This window comes from Hylobates moloch, unplaced genomic scaffold (genome assembly GCF_009828535.3).
Source record: "Hylobates moloch isolate HMO894 unplaced genomic scaffold, HMol_V3 SCAFFOLD_11, whole genome shotgun sequence".
Taxonomy (NCBI): Eukaryota; Metazoa; Chordata; class Mammalia; order Primates; family Hylobatidae; genus Hylobates; species Hylobates moloch.
In genome coordinates, this window is record NW_026652286.1 from 67,015,182 (window position 1) to 67,035,167 (window position 19,986).

At 38.5% G+C, this 19,986-nt stretch overlaps 1 protein-coding gene across 4 annotated transcripts in view; it reads right to left on the reverse strand.

Annotated features, from left to right (window-relative positions):
- The window catches only part of MRE11 (MRE11 homolog, double strand break repair nuclease), a 353,252-nt gene that overhangs the window by 9,407 nt on the left and 323,859 nt on the right, over positions 1–19,986 (reverse strand). For all 4 annotated transcript variants that reach the window (XM_058446191.1, XM_058446190.1, XM_032167179.2 and 1 more), the window contains 4 exons: positions 18,604–18,687; positions 7,997–8,055; positions 6,666–6,733; positions 748–823 (listed from right to left, as the gene is read on the reverse strand). In XM_058446191.1, coding sequence (XP_058302174.1) covers positions 748–823; positions 6,666–6,733; positions 7,997–8,055; positions 18,604–18,687 — 287 coding nt within the window. The remainder of the gene's footprint in view (positions 1–747; positions 824–6,665; positions 6,734–7,996; positions 8,056–18,603; positions 18,688–19,986) is intronic.

The following is a 19,986-nucleotide window of genomic DNA, read 5'->3' on the forward strand; positions in this document are numbered from 1 at the left end:
TATTACTAAAAAGTCAAAAAACAACAGATGCTAGTGAGGTTGTCAAGAAAAGGGAATGCTTATACACTGTTGGAATGTAAATTCGTTCAGCCATTATAAGCCATCTGGAAATTTCTCGAAGAACTTAAAACAGAGCTACCATTTGACCCAGCAATCCCATTACTGGCTATATAACCAAAGGAAAAGAAATCATTCTACCATAAAGACACATGCACTCATATGTTTACTGCAGCACTTACTCACAGTAGCAAAGACATGGAATCAACTTAAGTGCCCATCAATATGGATTGGATAAAGAAAATGGTGGTACATATGTAACATGGAACACTATGCAGCCATAAAAAGAACAAAATTATGTCCTTTGCAGCTGGAGGCCACTATCCTAAGCAAATTAACAGGAACAGAAAACCAAATACCACATGTCCTCACTTATAAGTGGGAGCTAAACACTGAGTTCACGTGGACATGAAGATGGGAAAAACAGACACTGGGGACTACTAGAGAGGGGAGGCTGAGAGTGGGATGTGTGTTGGAAAACTGCCTACTGCTCACTACCTGGGTGATGGGATCTGTACCAAACCTCAGCATCACGCAATTCCCATGTAACAAACCTGCACATGTACTCCCTGAATGTAAAAGATGAAGTTATTTATCAAAGAAAAAAAAGTTCAGCAACTAGCTGGCAGTCTCTATTTAAATTTTACAAAGTTGAAAATTAATTAAAATTTAACAATATTACTTATTTACCTCACTTGATTCAAAATCAACTCCTTTCGATACTTGACTCTGGGACATGATTTTGCTGGATGATGTGCTGGACCACCTGAGGCAAAACAAAAGCAAAAACAAACACAATGAACTACATAATTCATCAAGTGTGCCTTTCTGGCTAAGTTTTTCAATCCATCAGCTGCCATGAATATAAATAACACACAATTCCCTTAAAATCTACATTAGAGGCAAAAAAACTTAACTGTAAGGAAAAGGACTCTGGGGCCGAGGTTTGAATTCTGGTTTTGCCCTTTACTACCTATGTGGCTTCGAGCAAGTTACTTAACTTCTCTGTGCTTCAATTTCCTCATTGTAAAATGGGGATAATAGTTTTATAAAGACTAAATGTGATAATATGCTTAAACACTTAGAACAGTGCCTGACACATATTAAGTACTACAACGATACTTACTTATATTATTATAGTACTTATCATATACCAAAATGTATCCATTACCATCTTCCACTTCTGAAAACCATAGGAACATTGAAATATTTTCTATTCAAATCTCAGTTAATAAGAAAATCATAATTCCTACTCTTTTTACTCTTTTTTTTGAGATCGAGTCTCACTCTGTCGCCAGGCTGGAGTGCAGTGGCACCATCTAGGCTCACTGGAACCTCCACCTCCCAGTTCAAGTGATTCTCCTGCATCAGCCCCCTCAGCATGCCACCATGCCCGGCTAATTTTTGTATTTTTAGTAGAGACGGGGTTTCACCATGTTGGCCAGGATGGTCTCTATCTCCTCTATCTCTTGACCTCATGATCCGCCTACCTCAGCCTCCCAAAGTGCTAGGATTACAGGCGTGAGCCACCACGCCCAGCGGATTCCTACTCTTATAAAGCTTAACTTGTAGTAAATTCCTATGTCTTTTAATTAATAAGAAATTTAAGTCATTTTAGATCGGGGCCAGTAAGCAAATCTAGCCCACCACCAGGTTTTGTTTTTTTTATGGCCTATAAGCTAAGAATGGTTTTCACATTTTGAAATGGTTACATTTTAAATGGTTATACAAGTGTCTACCTATATAATATCCCTGGTTTTGCCTCTTGACCTGCCAAGCCTAAAATACTCCCTATCTGGCCCGTTAAGAAAAAGTCTGCTGATTCCTGTCTTCAATAAAAGTAGTGTTTATAAATTCTTAGTCTACAATTTTATTAACATGCTTTGGGATGTCATTATAGCAAAAGAAATATGTCCAAAAGTTTTATCTGGAAAAAAGAATGAGAATCACGAGATCTTATGTCAGAAGTAAACAGAAAAATTCACAGGTCCTTTGCACAAAAGGAAAGGACAGAAGGATTTATCAGCCAAACTTGAAGAGCAACTAAAGTTCAGAGGTAGCAGATCAGCACATTTATCAAGGTCCACTCTAGTAAGTGGCAGAGCTTAAATAGTTTAAATTATAAATAAAACACCATGCATAACCTGCAATTACTAAAAAATTCTGCAAAAACAGTCTAAATTATCATTTAGATGCTGTAATTAGAAACACCAATCTGCCAAAGCTGATTTCTGATGTGTTTCCAAAATGTCAATTTTGGAAATTGCCTCTAAAATTTTAAACAGCCTCTCAAAACTTAAGTGATTCTTATTGCTTGCACAATGGCCAGAGAAGTTAGTTACTGTACCAAGAAGCAACAACAGAGATGAGTTTGGGGTCAGAATGCCTGGCTTGTATGACTAGTTGGGTGACCTTAGGTAAGTTACTTAGCCACTGTGCTTCACACTTCATCTGTAAAATGGGGATGATAAAGTTATAACTATAATCTATCTCCTGGGGAAGTTGTGAGCACTACAGAAGCTAATTCAGGTGTAAAATGCTCAGAGAAGTGCCTGGCACATAGGAAGTGCCAAACAACTGTGAGTTATATTACTATTTCATGTCTAAAGAAATCGGCAGACATTCATACAGCTGAAAAGTAAACAATCTACTGTGATATCAAAAGCAAACTATTTTTTCTTTAATATCCTTAAGCATATATAAAAAATATCAAAATAGCATTTTGATCCATTTCTGGGAAAAAAAAAAAACAAAAACTTAGAAAGCTAGATCTGATTTGTGTATGCTTCAATTTACAGAGACAAGAACAACCAAACAAGGACTCAGAAACGGGCCCTTACTTCCTTCCAAAACCTGAGGTATCCTGATAATCTTCCAATAAATCTCCTTCTCTGTAAGAGAATCTGGTTGGTTTCTATCAGCTAGAACCAAAGGAGTCCTGTTAAATACACAGAAATGAGCCTGAGAAATTCAAGTAAACCTTCGTGAGCTAAAATAAGTCCCTCCACTACTTACCATAAACATATAAAATGACTTGCATCTGTGCCCATCTTGGTATTTTTTTACTCCTATAAAGGCCAGTACAGCCTTCTGCAACTCTATACTCTCCTGGATTTTTCTCATGTCTTTATTGTTTTTTTCTACTCTACCCAAAGGTTGAGTAAGGTTAAAACTGCAGACTAGGAAAACAAACCCTCTTCTGCTCTGCCTTCTTTTTTGAGGTGATCCTATCCATCCCAATGGTTTTAAGTACCATCTGCATGCTGTCCAGAGGTAAATCTAAGTATCATTTCAAACCCCTTATCTGGGCTGGGCACGGTGGCTCATGGCTGTAATCCCAGCACTTTGGGAGGCCGAGGCAGGCGGATCACGAGGTCAGGAGATCGAGACCATCCTGGCTAACACGGTGAAACCCCGTCTCTACTAAAAATACAAAAAATTAGCCGGGCATGGTAGCAGGGCATGTAGTCCCAGCTACTCGGGAGGCTGAGGCAGGAGAATGGCGTGAATCCAGGAGGCAGAGCTTGCAGTGAGCTGAGATCTTACCACTGCACTCCAGCCTGGGAGACAGAGCGAGACTCCGTCTCAAAAAAACAAAACAAAACAAAACCCTTATCTGAGTTCTGAATTCACACATTCAATTGCCTATAACCTCCCTTCATGTAAGTTTGTAGGCATCTCAAACTTTTCATATCTAAAGTGGAACTTTTAATTATATGCCTATCATTCCCTACAACACATCTGTCCCTCCTTCTTTTATGACCTTCTCAATATATAGCACAATGTAAATGCTCAAGCAAGAAACCAGAAAATCAATCTTGATTCCTTATTCTCCCTCACTCCAAATATTTAATCCATCCTCAAGTTTTCTCATGTCTATCTTCAAAATATATCCTGAAACCATCTGTTTTCTCCACTTCACCTACCACCAGCCTGTGCAAGCCTCCATCATCTCTTAGCTCGGGCTACCAGGAGCACCCTCCTTTCAGGTAAGCTTGTTTACACTTGTTCTGCAACCACAGTGATCCTTTGTAAATGTAAATCAGAAGGTGCTTCTCCTCTCTTAAAATCCTCCTGTGGATTCCCACTGCATTTATAATAACATCCAAAACCTTTGTAGTGCTCACCTGTTCCTGCAGCATGATTTACCCTGCCTCTCTTTTCTATTCTCATCTCAAACCACCTTTTCCACCACACTTTAGTCACTGGCTCCTAAATAACATTAGTACACTTGCTTCTTCAATAGACTGTGATATGGTTTGGCTGTGTCCCTACCCAAATCTCATCTTGAATTGTAGCTCTCATAACTCCTAAGTATTCTGGGAGGGACCTGGTGGGAGATAATTGAATCACGGGGGCAGTTCCCCCATACTATTCTCGTGGTAGTGAATAAGTCTCACAAGATCTTTCACTTGGCTCTTTTTCTCTTCTTTTGTCTGCTGCCATGTGAGACATGCCTTTCACCTTCTGCCATGATTGTGAGGCCTCCCCAGCTATGCAGAAATTTGAGTCCACTAAACCTCTTTGTTTTGTAATTGCCCAGTCTCCAGTATGTCTTTATCAGCAGTGAGAAAATGGACTAATACAGGCTGCATGCACTTGCCCCTCTGCTTTTCTCAAGGCCACGTTTCCCTTATTAAAATTTCAGCTTAAATGCAGCCTCCTCAGAGGCTTTCCCTGACCATCCTTCAAAGTAGATGCCCGTGTCCTATGCCACTGTTTCTTCTCTCTACACCAGATCGTTTCCTTTAATGCGTGCTAACTGATCGGCTGATCACCAGCTCAAATGCCACCTATCTTCTTTGTAAAACCTTCAATGACCTTTCCCAAGAAGACACTGGCACATCCCTTAGATTTCATTACACCTGAATAAAACATTTATCTTGGTGGATTAGCAGTGCCCTGTAATTAGCATACCACTAAAGTGTAAATTCCTTGAAGTTAGAGACATTTATCTTTCTATCCCCAGAACCTAGCATGATGTTTAAAGGATCTAATAAGTGAACATGGAACTATACTTACACTTGTTCTAACATTAACCTTTAAGTCACATACAGCTTATATTCTCAGTGGGGTCAATATCACAAAGAACAAAAACTGGCTCCAGGGGATAGAGTGGGATGAAAAACCGTAGCTATTACAATAGTTTTTGGCCCTCTCAAACTCAACCCTACCCAAAAAAATTTCATTCTTTAAGTATTTAATTTCTAATGTTAGGGAGAAATTGACTTACATCTAAGTTACTTAATTCTTCTCCTTGGATAATCAAGAAATGGCTGAGATCATGAAAAAAAAGCTTGAGAAACACTGATATAAGGCTTTTTCCTCAATCACCCTTCTTTCTGGAGTTCCTGCTCATGCCCTTACTCTCAGCTGGGACCACCATTCTCCACCCTACTAAGCCAAATCTTATCTTTGAAACCTCAGGTCAATTTTACTTCCTCCATGAAGCTGCTTCTTCTAGCCCATATTTCTTGTTCCTCTTTTCACCAGCCCATAAGCACTCACACTTACAGGTCTGTAATATAAAATTCTACACCTAATTATGTACTAATTCATTCTCTGATGAATTCAAATATGTTCATTTCTCTTTTCCGCTACAATTGAAGTTACCCGAAGGCAGAGGCCATATTAAAACATTCATTATGCCCTTCCCTCATCAGACCTAATATAATGCTCAAACAGAAAATAAGTACAAAATAAGGCAGTTGATTAATTTATTAAGTAGAAATTCTCATTAATGGAGCTTTTGTTAAGCAGTATTCAACCAAAATGTTAATGTATAAAAGCAAATGGTAATAGTGAATCAAGTCAAGCTTAACAGCAATGGACAAAAAATCCCAAAACACACAGGAAGAGCATGCAAGTCCTCTGAAGGCAGACTGAGTCTATGTGATCCCCTTTTTAGTGTTTAATACAGCACGATGTGTAGTTGAGAATATAAAAATAAGACAATGACAAAAAGCTGAAATCAAATGTTAGCAAAATACAAAATTATTTTCTGTTACTTGGAGAGAACATAGTCTTCCATTAAGAAAAGCACTGAGGCCAAGCGTGGTGGCTCACATCTGCAATCCAAGCACTTTGGGAGGTTGAGGTGGATGGATCACCTGACCTCAGGAGTTCAAGACCAGCTTGGGCAACATGGCAAAACCCTGTGTCTACCAAAAATACAAAAAATTAGCCAGGTGTGGTGGTGCATGTCTGTAATCCCAACTATTCAGGAGGCTGAGGTGGGAGAATTGCTTGAGCCCAGGAGGTGGTGGTTGCAGTGAGCCAAGATCACACTACTGCACTCCAGTCTAGGCAACAGAGTGAGGCACTGTCTCAAAAAAAAAAAATAAATAAATAAAAAGAAAGAAAAGCACTAATAAAGTCAAAAGGAAAAAAATTACAGGCTATTTCAATTTTCACTGAAAATCCTTGTACTAATGCTGCAGCAACTCTATAAACTAGCCCTTGGTCTGTTTTCATTCCTCTACATACTTTGCTAGTTGAAAATAAGTCTGTTAAACTTCTATGGCATAGAAAAATGTGTAACTTTGGAATTCTGGATAATTTTAAATTTTTTTCAGATGTTTCTTTTTGCAGAAAATCACTGCACCTACCTTTGATCTGTCTTTGAAGTGGTAGGAAAAATGTCTTCTTCCGTATCTGATTCATCTACCTCAATCACCTGGCAAGGAAACAAAGCAACAAACAGTTTTTGTAAGAATAGACTCTCTGAATAAAAATGAAAATAAAGAAATGAATTACACGATTAAATCTGAGTTATATACGAGCCACAAAAAAGGAGACAGAAAGCCATAACCATTAAAACTAACACTCAGTCTGACCTCCCTCCAATGTCCCTCTTCATTCACAAATGTTACTTTCTGCTCACCTCTCTCCTGGCCATCCCAGGAGCCTGAGCACCTAAGGGAACACAGTTACATTGGTGAATGACTTGCATAGCCTCGTATGCAGACCTTGTGACTTTCCTCTTAGTTTCTTATGAGAGGTGAGACCATCAGTGTTCCATCTCCAACTTTAAATGAGGTATCAGACCACGTGGGAAATACTAGATCTCTTTCTGTTAAATTTGTCCCTCTTAAATACCATTTGTTAGTGTTAAGTCCCAATAAAGGTATTTCTGACTGTTGACTCTACCACCCAAAATACTATGTCTCTATATTTTCTGTTATGTTGACATTTGATACAAACATTTGCCATATCTTCATCTAACTTAAGTACAGATGAGGATGAAGCCAAACACCAAATACTGAACGAACAGCCCCTGAAGCTAAGGATGCTGTTAAATATCCTACAATGCATAGGACAATCCTTCACAACGAAGAATTATCTGGTCCAAAATGTCAACAGTGCCACTATGGAGAAACCCTGATGCATTAGCTCATGAGTTAAGACACACAGTTTTGAAAGTGAAATAATAAGAGAATCAAGCCCATATTGGACTCTCCTTAGAATCGAAAGGAAGAGCAGAAGGCCCAGACTACCTAGGACAAACCACATGGATCGCTGGACTCCAGCCTTTTCGTTCATCTTAAGTCTAGCATCAGCTGTTAAGGCACAGCTAGTATTTTGGGAAGATAAGTAACAAAAGGAAACCCAGTATAGAAAAAACCTCTATATCCACTGAACTCACCTTCAATATTAGTATTCCATGTATGAGCTCTTTGGGTTCAACACTGTTATCCTTGAAAACATTACTGTATACATAACATTTATGGATTTCTATGATAACCATTATTTAAAAAAAGAGAGCAACCAAGAAAAAAATCAAATCCTGGGAGCCCTAGAGATAATTGGTAAAGCTCCTTCCAGCTTTAATATTCCATTATTTTTCTTCTTTTATTTACTTTGTAAATCAGAGAGCTGACAATTCATAATGCAGAAAACATAAATTATTAATACACAACTATAAAACTTTTTTTCTTACCTCTGAATAATTCTTAGTAGTGACATTTCGGGAAGGCTGCTGTCTTGTAGATTTAAAGGCTAGAATGAAAAAGATGAAATATGCATTATGTTATTCTTAGAATAACTTATAAAACTTGCATCTTTCTTTAGCTAAAGATTTTCTGAGTCCTATCTGCAAAACTGCATGATGCCTAATTATAAAACTATTTGTATTTTTAAAAATCTAAAGGGAAATAGAATTATAGGTACACATAACTCAATGCCCAACTGTCAGTCTCATTATTTCCCAGCTTATTGAGATACTGTAGTGTTTATAAATACACACACACTAAAAATATTTCATAGAAAAATACCTGAAGGATAAAATCTAATCACCTAACCAAATGAACTACAAATGTATTGAAGGCAAGCCTCCTAATCCCTTCTTTGTTGTTGACGATACCTTTATCCCTGTTGCTACATTAGGAGCCATGGGGTTCCAGTAGTTTCTCATTTTCCTCTACCTTAGTAGCCATATTCAATATCTAAGAAACATTCCAGAGGAGAATTCTAGGAAACAGCATTCTATGATAAAAACTCCTTTGTATCCATACTTTTTTTCCTTTTAAACTTGGTTAGATACTTGAAGTTTAGCTAGCTTTTATCTTTCCCTTTCCTTTTCCTTGACATCAAAACCTACAATAAGGCCAGGCACAGTGGCTCACGCCTGTAATCCCAGTGCTTTGGGAGGCTGAGACGGGTGGATCACTTGAGGTCCAGGAGTTCAAGACCAGCCTGGCCAACATGGTGAAACCCCAACTCTACTAAAAAATATATAAAAATTAGCCAGGCATGGTGGCAGGTGCCTGTAAGGCTGAGGCAGGAGAATCGCTTGAACCCAGGAGGCAGAGGTTGCAGTGAGCCGAGATAGTGCCACTGTGCTCCAGCCTGGGCAACAGAGCGAAACTCTATCTCAAAAAACAAAACAAAATAAAACCTACAATAAATTTCAAACATCTAATTTAGGTTTATTTTCTCCTACGCCTTACCAGTTTGCTAATATCAAAAATATCTTCCCCAAGATAACTCACAAACTAAATAGGGCACAGAAAAACAAAGAAATACTCAAAAAATCCTGCAAAGTCCTTCCTAGTCAGAAAACTAACGAATCTTTCTATCTAACCTAAATTTATTGTGTTTGCACATGTTTCCTATTCTAGGTTCTATCCCCAAACTTGTAATATCTAAGAGGAGAAATGAGAGGCAGAAACAGTGTTCTTATCTGCTTTACTCAGTTACTGGTTTCACATCCTACTCTACTCAAAAGGCTAGACAGAGCAACTGAATAAAAAAGGCAGTGATCATGATGATTTCAAAGAATATTTCTGTTCAATATTTATTCATTGACTCCTCTAACTCTGAGATCCTAGAAAACAAGATACCTTTCTTTTTATCCCAGTGGAAGGCAAAAGATGAGTGAATGTTTGTGAAATAATTTTATCAGAAAACTAAGCACTATGTTCTGTTAGGAAGACAATACAGCGTGGTGGTTAAAAGCTCTGGTTTTGGAGTTAGACTCATTTTGACTTACTAGCTTGACTATGGCCAAGCTCCTTGGCTTCTTTAAAACTCAATTTCCTCACCTGTAAAACAGTGTTAATACTTCTTGCAGAAAACTGCTGAGAGAGTAAGAGGAAGTGTCTAGCAGATAGAAAGCATTCAAATACATGTAGCTATTTGTGGTAGCAAACATAGTAGCAGCAGTGGTACCCACAGTGGTATAAATGAAATGCAAAGGCAGTGGCTTCAGAGGTACTTTTATTCACTTAGCCACTATCCTCTGCTGACTAACTTCAATGGAAAAATCTGGGCTGTCAACTCTCATTTACAACTCCTGTGGCTACAAGTGTAATTTCTATCTTTTCCAGTAAAATTGCAGCACAATAACAAATTTCCATACTCCATGGACCTTGTTATAAGAGAATTTGACCTTTATCTCTTCGCTCCTCCATTTAAAACAGAGATCTAGAAGTTACAGTCTTAATTTGTTGCTTCTGTCCCAAAGTGATGACAAGTATAGTTACTACTCCACAGGTATTCTGTCAGAAACTTAAAAAAAAACCCACCAAATCCAACCTGATAAAAATGTTTCACAAATTTATACTTAAAAAATCAGTTCACTTTTCAAAAAAAGGCCTAGTACTGGAGGTAATCAGTTAAGTTAGCAAAACCATTATATCAAATCAATTAGATAAAAGACAAATTTAGACCAATGATTCACATAATATTCATCTTCATAATCTTATTGCAAAACACTACCACTAATAACAGCTATCATCTATCGCATTTTTACAAGGTGCTGTGATCAGTACTGTAAATACTTAGCTCATTTAATATAATTACTCTGAAGTCAGTACAACATTGTCAATTTTATAGCTAAGGGATCTGATGCTTGTAGAATAACACCAGTTTGCACTTACTGAGGGCTTAATATGCATAGACACTGCCTGATACTTCACAAGCATTTTCTCATTAATCCTCAAAATAACGCAATGAGGTGGACACAATCATTGTCCCATCCTACAGACAAGAACACTCATCCTAAAGATAAAAAACTTAACGTATTTGCTGGAGGACACACAACTGGTAAAACTGAGAAGTCAGGATCCAAACCAAGATCTTCCTGACTTTAGAACCATGGTCTTAACCCTTATGCTACACAATCTCTTAAGTAATTTTTACTGAGTCACTGTCAAGTATTTAACAAGCATCTACTATGTTATGTGCCAAATATAGTGGATACAGTGATGAGGAGGAATGATGCAGACCCCTTTCTCACAGCACTTACAGTGCAAGGGTGCTGAGCCAGCAGTAAAGAGCTGGCTGTGACTGACCCAATGGGCCTGACTCCAGAGCCTGCATTCTTAACCATCATGCTCTGCTGCAAAAGGTACCATAATAAGATTTTTGCTTATAACATAATTCAGGAAATCTGATGTTTCATATTTAGTCTATTTACATAGCCTCTTTTCATAGATGAATACTGTTTCTTTAAAAAAAATAGTCAAGCCATTCTGTAAAACTTTTAAGGCATCATAACTGGTCTCCAGTCTTTCTACACAAATAGAAGCTTTATTCTATGTTGTCAATGGGTAACAGTCATTGCAGGCTAGGTTATTCAGACAAAATGATCTCTCATTGTCTTCAAACTCACTTCTGCTGACAACAATCCAAATTAGTACCTCAAACATTAAAAAAAAAAAAATTCTCAATGGCATTGAAGAACTGATCACATAGCAAGGAATTACCAGGCCAAAACTGAAGAAAAGTTAGAACTCAGAGAGGTAAGCAGAGTTCCTTTCCCTGATTTCACTTTTCAATTGGGAAAATGTTAACATTGGTTTTGAGAATCCTGAAGAAAAAGAGAGAGGGCTACCATAGCCCATGGCTGCCCAAAGTGAAAACCCTGATGCATTTCCCTTCCTAAGGTGGAGTCCCAGTGGTTAAAGAGAGAAGCAGAGGTAAACAGGATTTCATAAGCATGTAACTGAGTACCCTCATTTTTCTTTATTTTATTTTATTATTATACTTTAGGTTTTAGGGTACATGTGCACAATGTGCAGGTTTGTTACATATGTATCCATGTGCCATGTTGGTTTGCTGCACCCATTAACTCGTCATTTAGCATTAGGTATATCTCCTAATGCTGTCCCTCCCCGCCCCCCCGCCCCACCCCACAACAGTCCCTGGAGTGTGATGTTCCCCTTCCTGTGTCCATGAGTTCTCATTGTTCAATTCCCACCTATGAGTGAGAACATGCGGTGTTTGGTTTTTTGTCCTTGCGATAGTTTACTGAGAATGATGTTTTCCAGTTTCATCCATGTCCCTACAAAGGACATGAACTCATCATTTTTTATGGCTGCATAGTATTCCATGGTGTATATGTGCCACATTTTCTTAATCCAATCTATTGTTGTTGGACATTTGGGTTGGTTCCAAGTCTTTGCTATTGTGAATAGTGCCGCAATAAACATACATGTGCATGTGTCTTTATAGCAGCATGATTTATAGTCCTTTGGGTATATACCCAGTAATGGGATGGCTGGGTCAAATGGTATTTCTAGTTCTAGATCCCTGAGGAATCGCCACACTGACTTCCACAATGGTTGAACTAGTTTACAGTCCCACCAACAGTGTAAAAGTGTTCCTATTTCTCCACATCCTCTCCAGCACCTGTTGTTTCCTGACTTTTTAATGATGGCCATTCTAACTGGTGTGAGATGGTATCTCACTGTGGTTTTGATTTGCATTGCTCTGATGGCCAGTGATGATGAGCATTTTTTCATGTGTTTTTTAGCTGCATAAATGTCTTCTTTTGAGAAGTGTCTGTTCATGTCCTTTGCCCACCTTTTGATGGGGTTGTTTGTTTTTTTCTTGTAAATTTGTTTGAGTTCATTGTAGATTCTGGATATTAGCCCTTTGTCAGATGAGTAGGTTGCAAAAATTTTCTCCCATTCTGTAGGTTGCCTGTTCACTCTGATGGTAGTTTCTTTTGCTGTGCAGGAGCTCTTTAGTTTAATTAGATCCCATTTGTCAATTTTGGCTTTTGTTGCCACTGCTTTTGGTGTTTTAGACACGAAGTCTTTGCCCACGCCTATGTCCTGAATGGTACTGCCTAGGTTTTCTTTTACGGTTTTTATGGTTTTAGGTCTAACATTTAAGTCTTTAATCCATCTTGAATTAATTTTTGTATAAGGTGTAAGGAAGGGATCCAGTTGCAGCTTTCTACATATGGCTAGCCAGTTTTCCCAGCACCATTTATTAAATAGGGAATCCTTTCCCCATTGCTTGTTTTTGTCAGGTTTGTCAAAGATCAGATAGTTGTAGATATGCGGCATTATTTCTGAGGGCTCTGTTCTGTTCCATTGATCTATGACTCTGTTGTGGTACCAGTACCATGCTGTTTTGGTTACTGTAGCCTTGTAGGATAGTTTGAAGTCAGGTAGCGTGATGCCTCCAGCTTTGTTCTTTTGGCTTAGGATTGACTTGGCAATGTGGGCTCTTTTTTGGTTCCATATGAACTTTAAAGTAGTTTTTTCCAATTCTGTGAAGAAAGTCATTGGTAGCTTGATGGGGATGGCACTGAATCTATAAATTACCTTGGGCAGTATGGCCATTTTGACGATATTGATTCTTCCAACCCATGGGCATGGAATGTTCTTCCATTTGTTTGTATCCTCTTTTATTTCATTGAGCAGTGGTTTGTAGTTCTCCTTGAAGAGGTCCTTCACATCCCTTGTAAGTTGGATTCCTAGGTATTTTATTGTCTTTGAAGCAATTGTGAATGGGAGTTCACTCATGATTTGGCTCTCTGTCTGTGACTGGTGTACAAGAATGCTTGTGATTTTTGTACATTGATTTTGTATCCTGAGACTTTGCTGAAGTTGCTAATCAGCTTAAGGAGATTTTGGGCTGAGACAATGGGGTTTTCTAGATATACAATCATGTCATCTGCAAACAGGGACAATTTGACTTCCTCTTTTCCTAACTGAATACCCTTTATTTCCTTCTCCTGCCTGATTACCCTCATTTTTCTAAGAGATAGTTCATTACTTTTTCTCTCTCTTCTTTTCTCCTTTCCCCCACTTTCTACTTGGTTCTTTAGAAATGCAACTATAGTCTTTTATTTCCTCTTCATCAGAGACTCCCTAAAAGGGGAATTCATCTAACTATGTGTTTGGAAGCTCCAGAGTAGGAACTATCACCCACCAGGGGGTTACCTCTAGAGATAACAGTCGATTTACAACCCAAAGTCCTGCTATGAAACTCTCGCCAATCTAGAGAGTTTTCGGCCACCTTTATAGCCTATTTCTACCCATGAAGATGCCAATTCAGCTGCCTGGTAGATAAGACACCAAACTAGCATGCAGACCCCCCACTTGCTCGCTTCCTCCCCTGCATGCCATTCCTGATAGGCCCCCTTTAAAAGCGTCCACTTTCTGCTGCAAAGGGGGAAGCAGTACCCTTAAGGTAGGAAGCCTGTATTTCTTCCCCTAAGTTCGCTTTGGAATAAAAAGTCACTTTCTTTATACCACACATTGCTTTTGTTCATTGGACTTTGCAAGCAGCAAGTGACTGAACCTGCATTTTAGTTACAAGTACGTATCACCTGACTGGTCCAAGAAACCCTCAAATTTAGCTTAAAGTGGTCTAAGACCTGTGGTACCCTACAAACCTAGAGAAACAAACGTGAATATTCTCTGAAGGAAGATGGCTTCATCCAAGGTCTCAAATTATTCCTGTTGATAATTTTCTAGGGACAGTAAATAACAAGGCGTGGAAGGAAATAAGTCACCATAAATGAGAACCAACAGAAACAGACAACAGAAAGAGGCCAAAGACATTCAGACACTAGGTTATCAGATACAAAATAACAAAAAAAATCCTTACTGTATACACACGAAAAATTAAAAACAGGCCTAAAAATATCTTCAGAAAACTTCTAAAAACTATTTAGAGTGATAGAGCATATTTTAAAAGAACCAAATAGGCTGGGTAAGGTGGCTCATGCCTGTAATCCCAGCACTTTGGGAGGCCGAGGCAGGAGGATCACATGAAGCCAGGAGTTTAAGACCAGACTAGCCAACACAGTAAAACCTTGTCTCTACTAAAAATACAAAAATTAGCCAGGTGTGGTAGTGCACACCTGTAATCCCAGCGACTCAGGAGGCTAAGGCAGGAAAATTGTTTGAACCCCAGGAGGCAGAGGCTGCAGTGAGCCAAGATGATGTCACCACATTCCAGCCTAGGCGACAGAGAGAGACTCTGTCTCAAAAAAAAAAAAAAAAAAGTGATCAGAAATAATTATTCAGAAGGTAGCACAGAAAGAGAAAACAGAAAATACAAGAGTCATGCGAGGAGAGAGTAAAAAGGTCTTATAATTATTTAACTGAAGACTTGGAAGGAGAATAAGAATAGCATAGAGGTAATATCTGAAGGGATAATAGCTAAGGATTTTCTAGAAGTGATGGAAGATACCAGTTCAGAGATTCATGAAGCCCAGTAATTGCTAAGCAGGATAAACAAGAATACCATCTTTAGATTCATTGCAGTGAAACTGCAGAACACCAAAAACAGCAAGCTGAGAGAAAAATAGATTATTTTTTTAAAAACACAAACCAACAAGCTTAACTGATATCTGATTTCTTAATTACAGTGGAAACTCAAAGACTCACTTTAAGTGATGAATTCTACCCACTAGAGTCAAGGAAAGCTTCACATAAAACAAGCCAGGACACTGGATTCCACAGGACACAAAAAACAAAAACAAAAACGAAAAGAAAACAAGACAGGACAAAAAAAAGACAATTTGGGCTAAGGTAAAGGTGGGTAATCTACATCTATGACTCTGTCGATTGCATGCTAACCAATTTTGGTGGTTTAACATGGAAGTGTTCATTATTTTATTCACTCTTTTTCTATGTTCCTGTTTTCTCATTTTTAAAATAACACTTGATAAATGCCTACTATGTGCCAGGCTTTTTGATCATTTAATCTTCAGAATAACCCAATACAATAGAGATTATTATTCCCAGTCATATCTAAACAAACTAGGAGAGTGACTGATTTGTCTCAAGTCACAAAGCTGTCATTTGTTGAACGCAAGGTTGAACTCAGCATGAATCCTTTACAATTTTCCAGGCTGCCTTTTCTCTCTTTCTTCCTCTCTGCTTTTATATTAAACCTACCAAGAATGGAACAGCATCTTTCCAGATACTACTTCCTGAATGGCAATAAAGACAACATGTTTGTGAAGCAAAAAGCTAAGGATCTTAGCTAGCTCTTCTGAAGTACTAAATAATACTTGAGTAAAAATATAGCAATGGAATTTTTTGTAAGGTTTAAGAGTCATTTAATCAACCTGATCTTGTATCTTTTCTTCAATGTCAGCTGTCATTTGATAAATGTTGAAAATTCCTTTAATGGAATGATACTTACTTCCAAGGCAAATTAGTCCATCTTCATATTAATTACATAGGTTATTCTGTATAATGCAAAAATTATTCTATGGAGAACCAGTAGCTAGGTCTCTAATCTTATCTTGCTCTGGAAACTAGTACAGTGGTCAGCTACTGGTTGTGGAGTGCAGAGAATGTGAGATCATTCTCAGATCTGGTACTGACAAGTTATGAGATCTAGGGTAAGCTACCTATCTTTTTAAAGCCTCAGTTTCCTTTTCTGTAAAACATAAATAATACAGTAAGTACCTACCCCACAGACCTGTTAAGAGGCATGCAGTTTCAGAAATATTAGCTATTATTGTTACTATTAGTGGTTTTATCAACTCAGGGCAAAACTGCTTGGCTTAGTTCCCTCACATATAAAACAGGGGAACAAAGCTGTTCTTAAATCTTCCAGGTCCATTCTATCAGATGAGAAACTTAAATCAGTATGTTTCTAGCTATTCCCATCCATCCCCGTTGGGCCAGGAGTTCTTAAGCTGGAGAACACGAATGCGCTTCATGGGAGTGGCTGAACCCTTTGAAATTGGGTGCAATTGCATGTGAGTACTTATTTAAGGAGAGAAGACATAGCTTTCATCAGATTTTTAGAGAATCCATAAGCCAAAATAGATTAAAAAGCATTGCCTTTGGGACTAAACAGATCAAATCTATTCATTCCACATTTTACACGATAGGACATAATCTACATAAAGATCTGAATGTTTCCCAGGTTAGATATCCTAAGTTCCTTCAACCATTTTTTTTTTTTTTTTTTTTTTTTGGAGACGCTCTGTTACTCAGTTCAGTGGCATGATCTCAGCTCACTGCAACCTTCACCTCTCCGGTTCAAGTATTCTCCTGCCCCAGCCTCCCAAGTAGCTGGGGCTACAGGTGCACGCCACCATGCCCGGATAATTTTTTGTATTTTCAGTATGGGACAGGGTTTCACCTTGTTGCCCAGGCTGGTTTCGAACTCTTGAGCTCAGGCAATCCGCCTACCTCGTCCTCCCAAAGTGGTAGGATTATAGGCATGAGCCACTGCGCCTGGCCAACCATTTTTTATATTATTTGGTATCTCTTCTGAATGATCATATATAGTTGACAGTCTCCTTGAAATACAATTCCAAAGAGGAGTACAGTATCTTTGGCACGTTATGTCCAATTTAGTACACAGGGAGAACTTCCTTGCTGTGCAAGCTTGTCCAACCCGCCTCATTTTGTTGTTGTTTTTGTTCTGTTTTCTTTTGTTTTAGGCTTTTAGCGGCCTGAAGCCATGGTTTTTAGTTTCTGTAGCTAGTGATATGAGGAAAAGAGGGATGAGAGAAAAGGGCTTTACTGGCCCAACCAGAAACAGAAACTAAGAATCCATGACAGTATTCTCTCCCCTGGACACCTCTGCAAGACTCATTAAATACTGTTTAAGACATCAATAGATTTGGACAGTTGGGTCTGCCTGCATAACTCTTACTGACCTAAGTCTTTTTCACCTGGGTTGCTGTTAAAATCACATACCTCTCCCAACTCTACTTGTGCAGCTGTCCTTCTGGACATAAATGCGGTTTATTTTACCCTTGATAAACTTCATCTTCTGAGAATTAGTTCAGCTCCCCAGTGTGTCAACAATTAATCCTAGCTATAAGATTATAAATATTATAATTATAATATTTATAAATATTTATAAATATTATAAAAGTGAAACAATAACCTCAAATAACTGATAATATAAATAATATACATATGAATATATTCTAAATGCTAGGTAGAAAAAAGTATCGCCACCTATCTTAATGCATACTTTTTAAAAATATAACTAACATTTTAGGCTGATCTCATCATCTATAATATTAAAAATAGTTAAACAGATCCCCTTAAGTTGAGGCCAATTTTTAGACCATAGGATATACACAAATTAATTCCAAGGGCCTAGCCATAATTTCTCTTAAATATAGGTCACATGACTTCTCTATATGGAAAGCAGAGACTGACAGGGCAGTATGGGGGAAGCAAGGAAACAGTAGAGACAGTTCCTCTCTCTTTCGACCACTGTCCATATAGTGACCAACTACTTCACCTTCCTATGTTTCCAGGGTCTCTCTGCCAAACAGAAACAACACTTGTCTGAAAGTAAGAAATTATAAAACATAATTTTTTTGTTTTGTTTTTGAGACAGAGTATCTCTCCGTCGCTAGGGTGGAGTCCAATGGCACAATCTTGGCTCACTGCAACCTCCACCTCCTGGGTTCAAGTGATTCTCCTGCCTCAGCCTCCCAAGTAGCTGAGACCACAGGCATGCGCCACCATGCCTGGCTGATTTTTGTATTTTTAGTAGAGACGGGGTTTTACCATGTTGGCCAGGTTGGTCTCGATCTCCTGACCTCGTGATCTGCCTGCCTCGGCCTCCCAAAGTGCTGGGATTACAGGTGTGAGCCACCGTGCCTGGCCTATAAAACACAATTTTAAAAGCTTACCCTCTTCAGTAACTCTAATGCATAGCAAAGATCTTTTAAAAAATAATTTATCCAGTGATCCTAATTGCCCTTTTAACTTCCCAACGATCGCAACACAAATAAGGGCTCCTAATGGTGATTACGTTGGTCTTTCTAATGTTGGAATTTATAAATAATCACTTGCAGTCTATACTCACCATCTATAATAGACATATTTCTAGATGCTGACACAGCAGTCTTTGAGTTCCTGCTACGAGTAGAAGTCTCCAGACCAGTGTCTCCTGTTAGAAAAATGAACAGTCAATGTACAAGCCTATCAGCAGCTAAGGTTTATTTCATACAACACCAAAAAATGAAAGCTAAATAAACTTATGTCAAATAGTTTGTCTGTAAAAAGCCAGACATATATATATAAGAACAAACATATAGAGTCTGACCAATTTTCAGAGACTATTCTTTTAGGCCACACTTTAGTTTATCCAATTTAATTTATCCAATTAAAATGTAAGGAAATAGGCTGGGCGTGGTAGCTCATGCCTGTAATCCCAGCACTTTGGGAGGCAGAGGCGGGTGGATCACTTGAGGTCAAGATTTCAAGACTAGCCTGGCCCACATGGTGAAACCCCATCTCTACTAAAAATACAAAAATTAACCGGACATGATGATGAGCCCCTGTAATCCCAGCTACCTGGGAGGCTGAGGCAGGAGAGTTGCCTGAACGTGGGAGGTGGAAGCTGCAGTGAGCTGAAATCGCACCACTGCACTCCAGCCTGGGCAACAGAGCAAAGACAAGACTCCACCTCAAAAAAAAATTAAAAGGCCGGGCGCGGTGGCTCATGCCTGTAATCCCAGCACTTTAGGAGGCCAAGACAGTCGGATCACGAGGTCAGGAGATCGAGACCATCCTGGCTAACATGGTGAAACCCCATCTCTACTAAAAATACAAAAAATTAGCTGGCCTGGTGGCGGGCGCCTGTAGTCCCAGCTACTCAGAAGGCTGAGGCAGGAGAATGGTGTGAACCCAGGAGGCGGAGCTTGCAGTGAGCCAAGATTGCGCCACTGCACTCCAGCCTGGGCAACAGAGCGAGACTCTGTCTCAAAAAATAAATAAATAAATAAAAAACAAAAATAAAAATTTTTAAGGAAAAATTTTGTAAATGTAAGAATAGTGAAAATAATCATCATTAAAAGATGAGGATTTCTCTCCCTGGAGATTTTAAACCAAATTAATATTCATTTCACCAGCTTAAAATTCCTATGGATGCATATTTAATAAAAACAGTTTTAAAAAATCTTTAGAGATGAACTGACATGTGTAAGAAAGTCACTGAATGACCAATTCCTATTGGCGTGAACTATTCAATGACAATAGTCTCACAGTAAACACAATGTTGACTATGTTAATGACTAGTTTTAGAAATCAAATTGGGGGCAGTTTTCCTTCTTAAACTGACTTTATAAAGACTACTTGATAAGCGTGTGGGTATTTGTATCTTATGACAGTAACAAAAATAATAATTGTATGATCTGGAGTTTTCCTCCTGTTGCCAAAGGCTTTTAGCTATTTTCTTTAACAACTC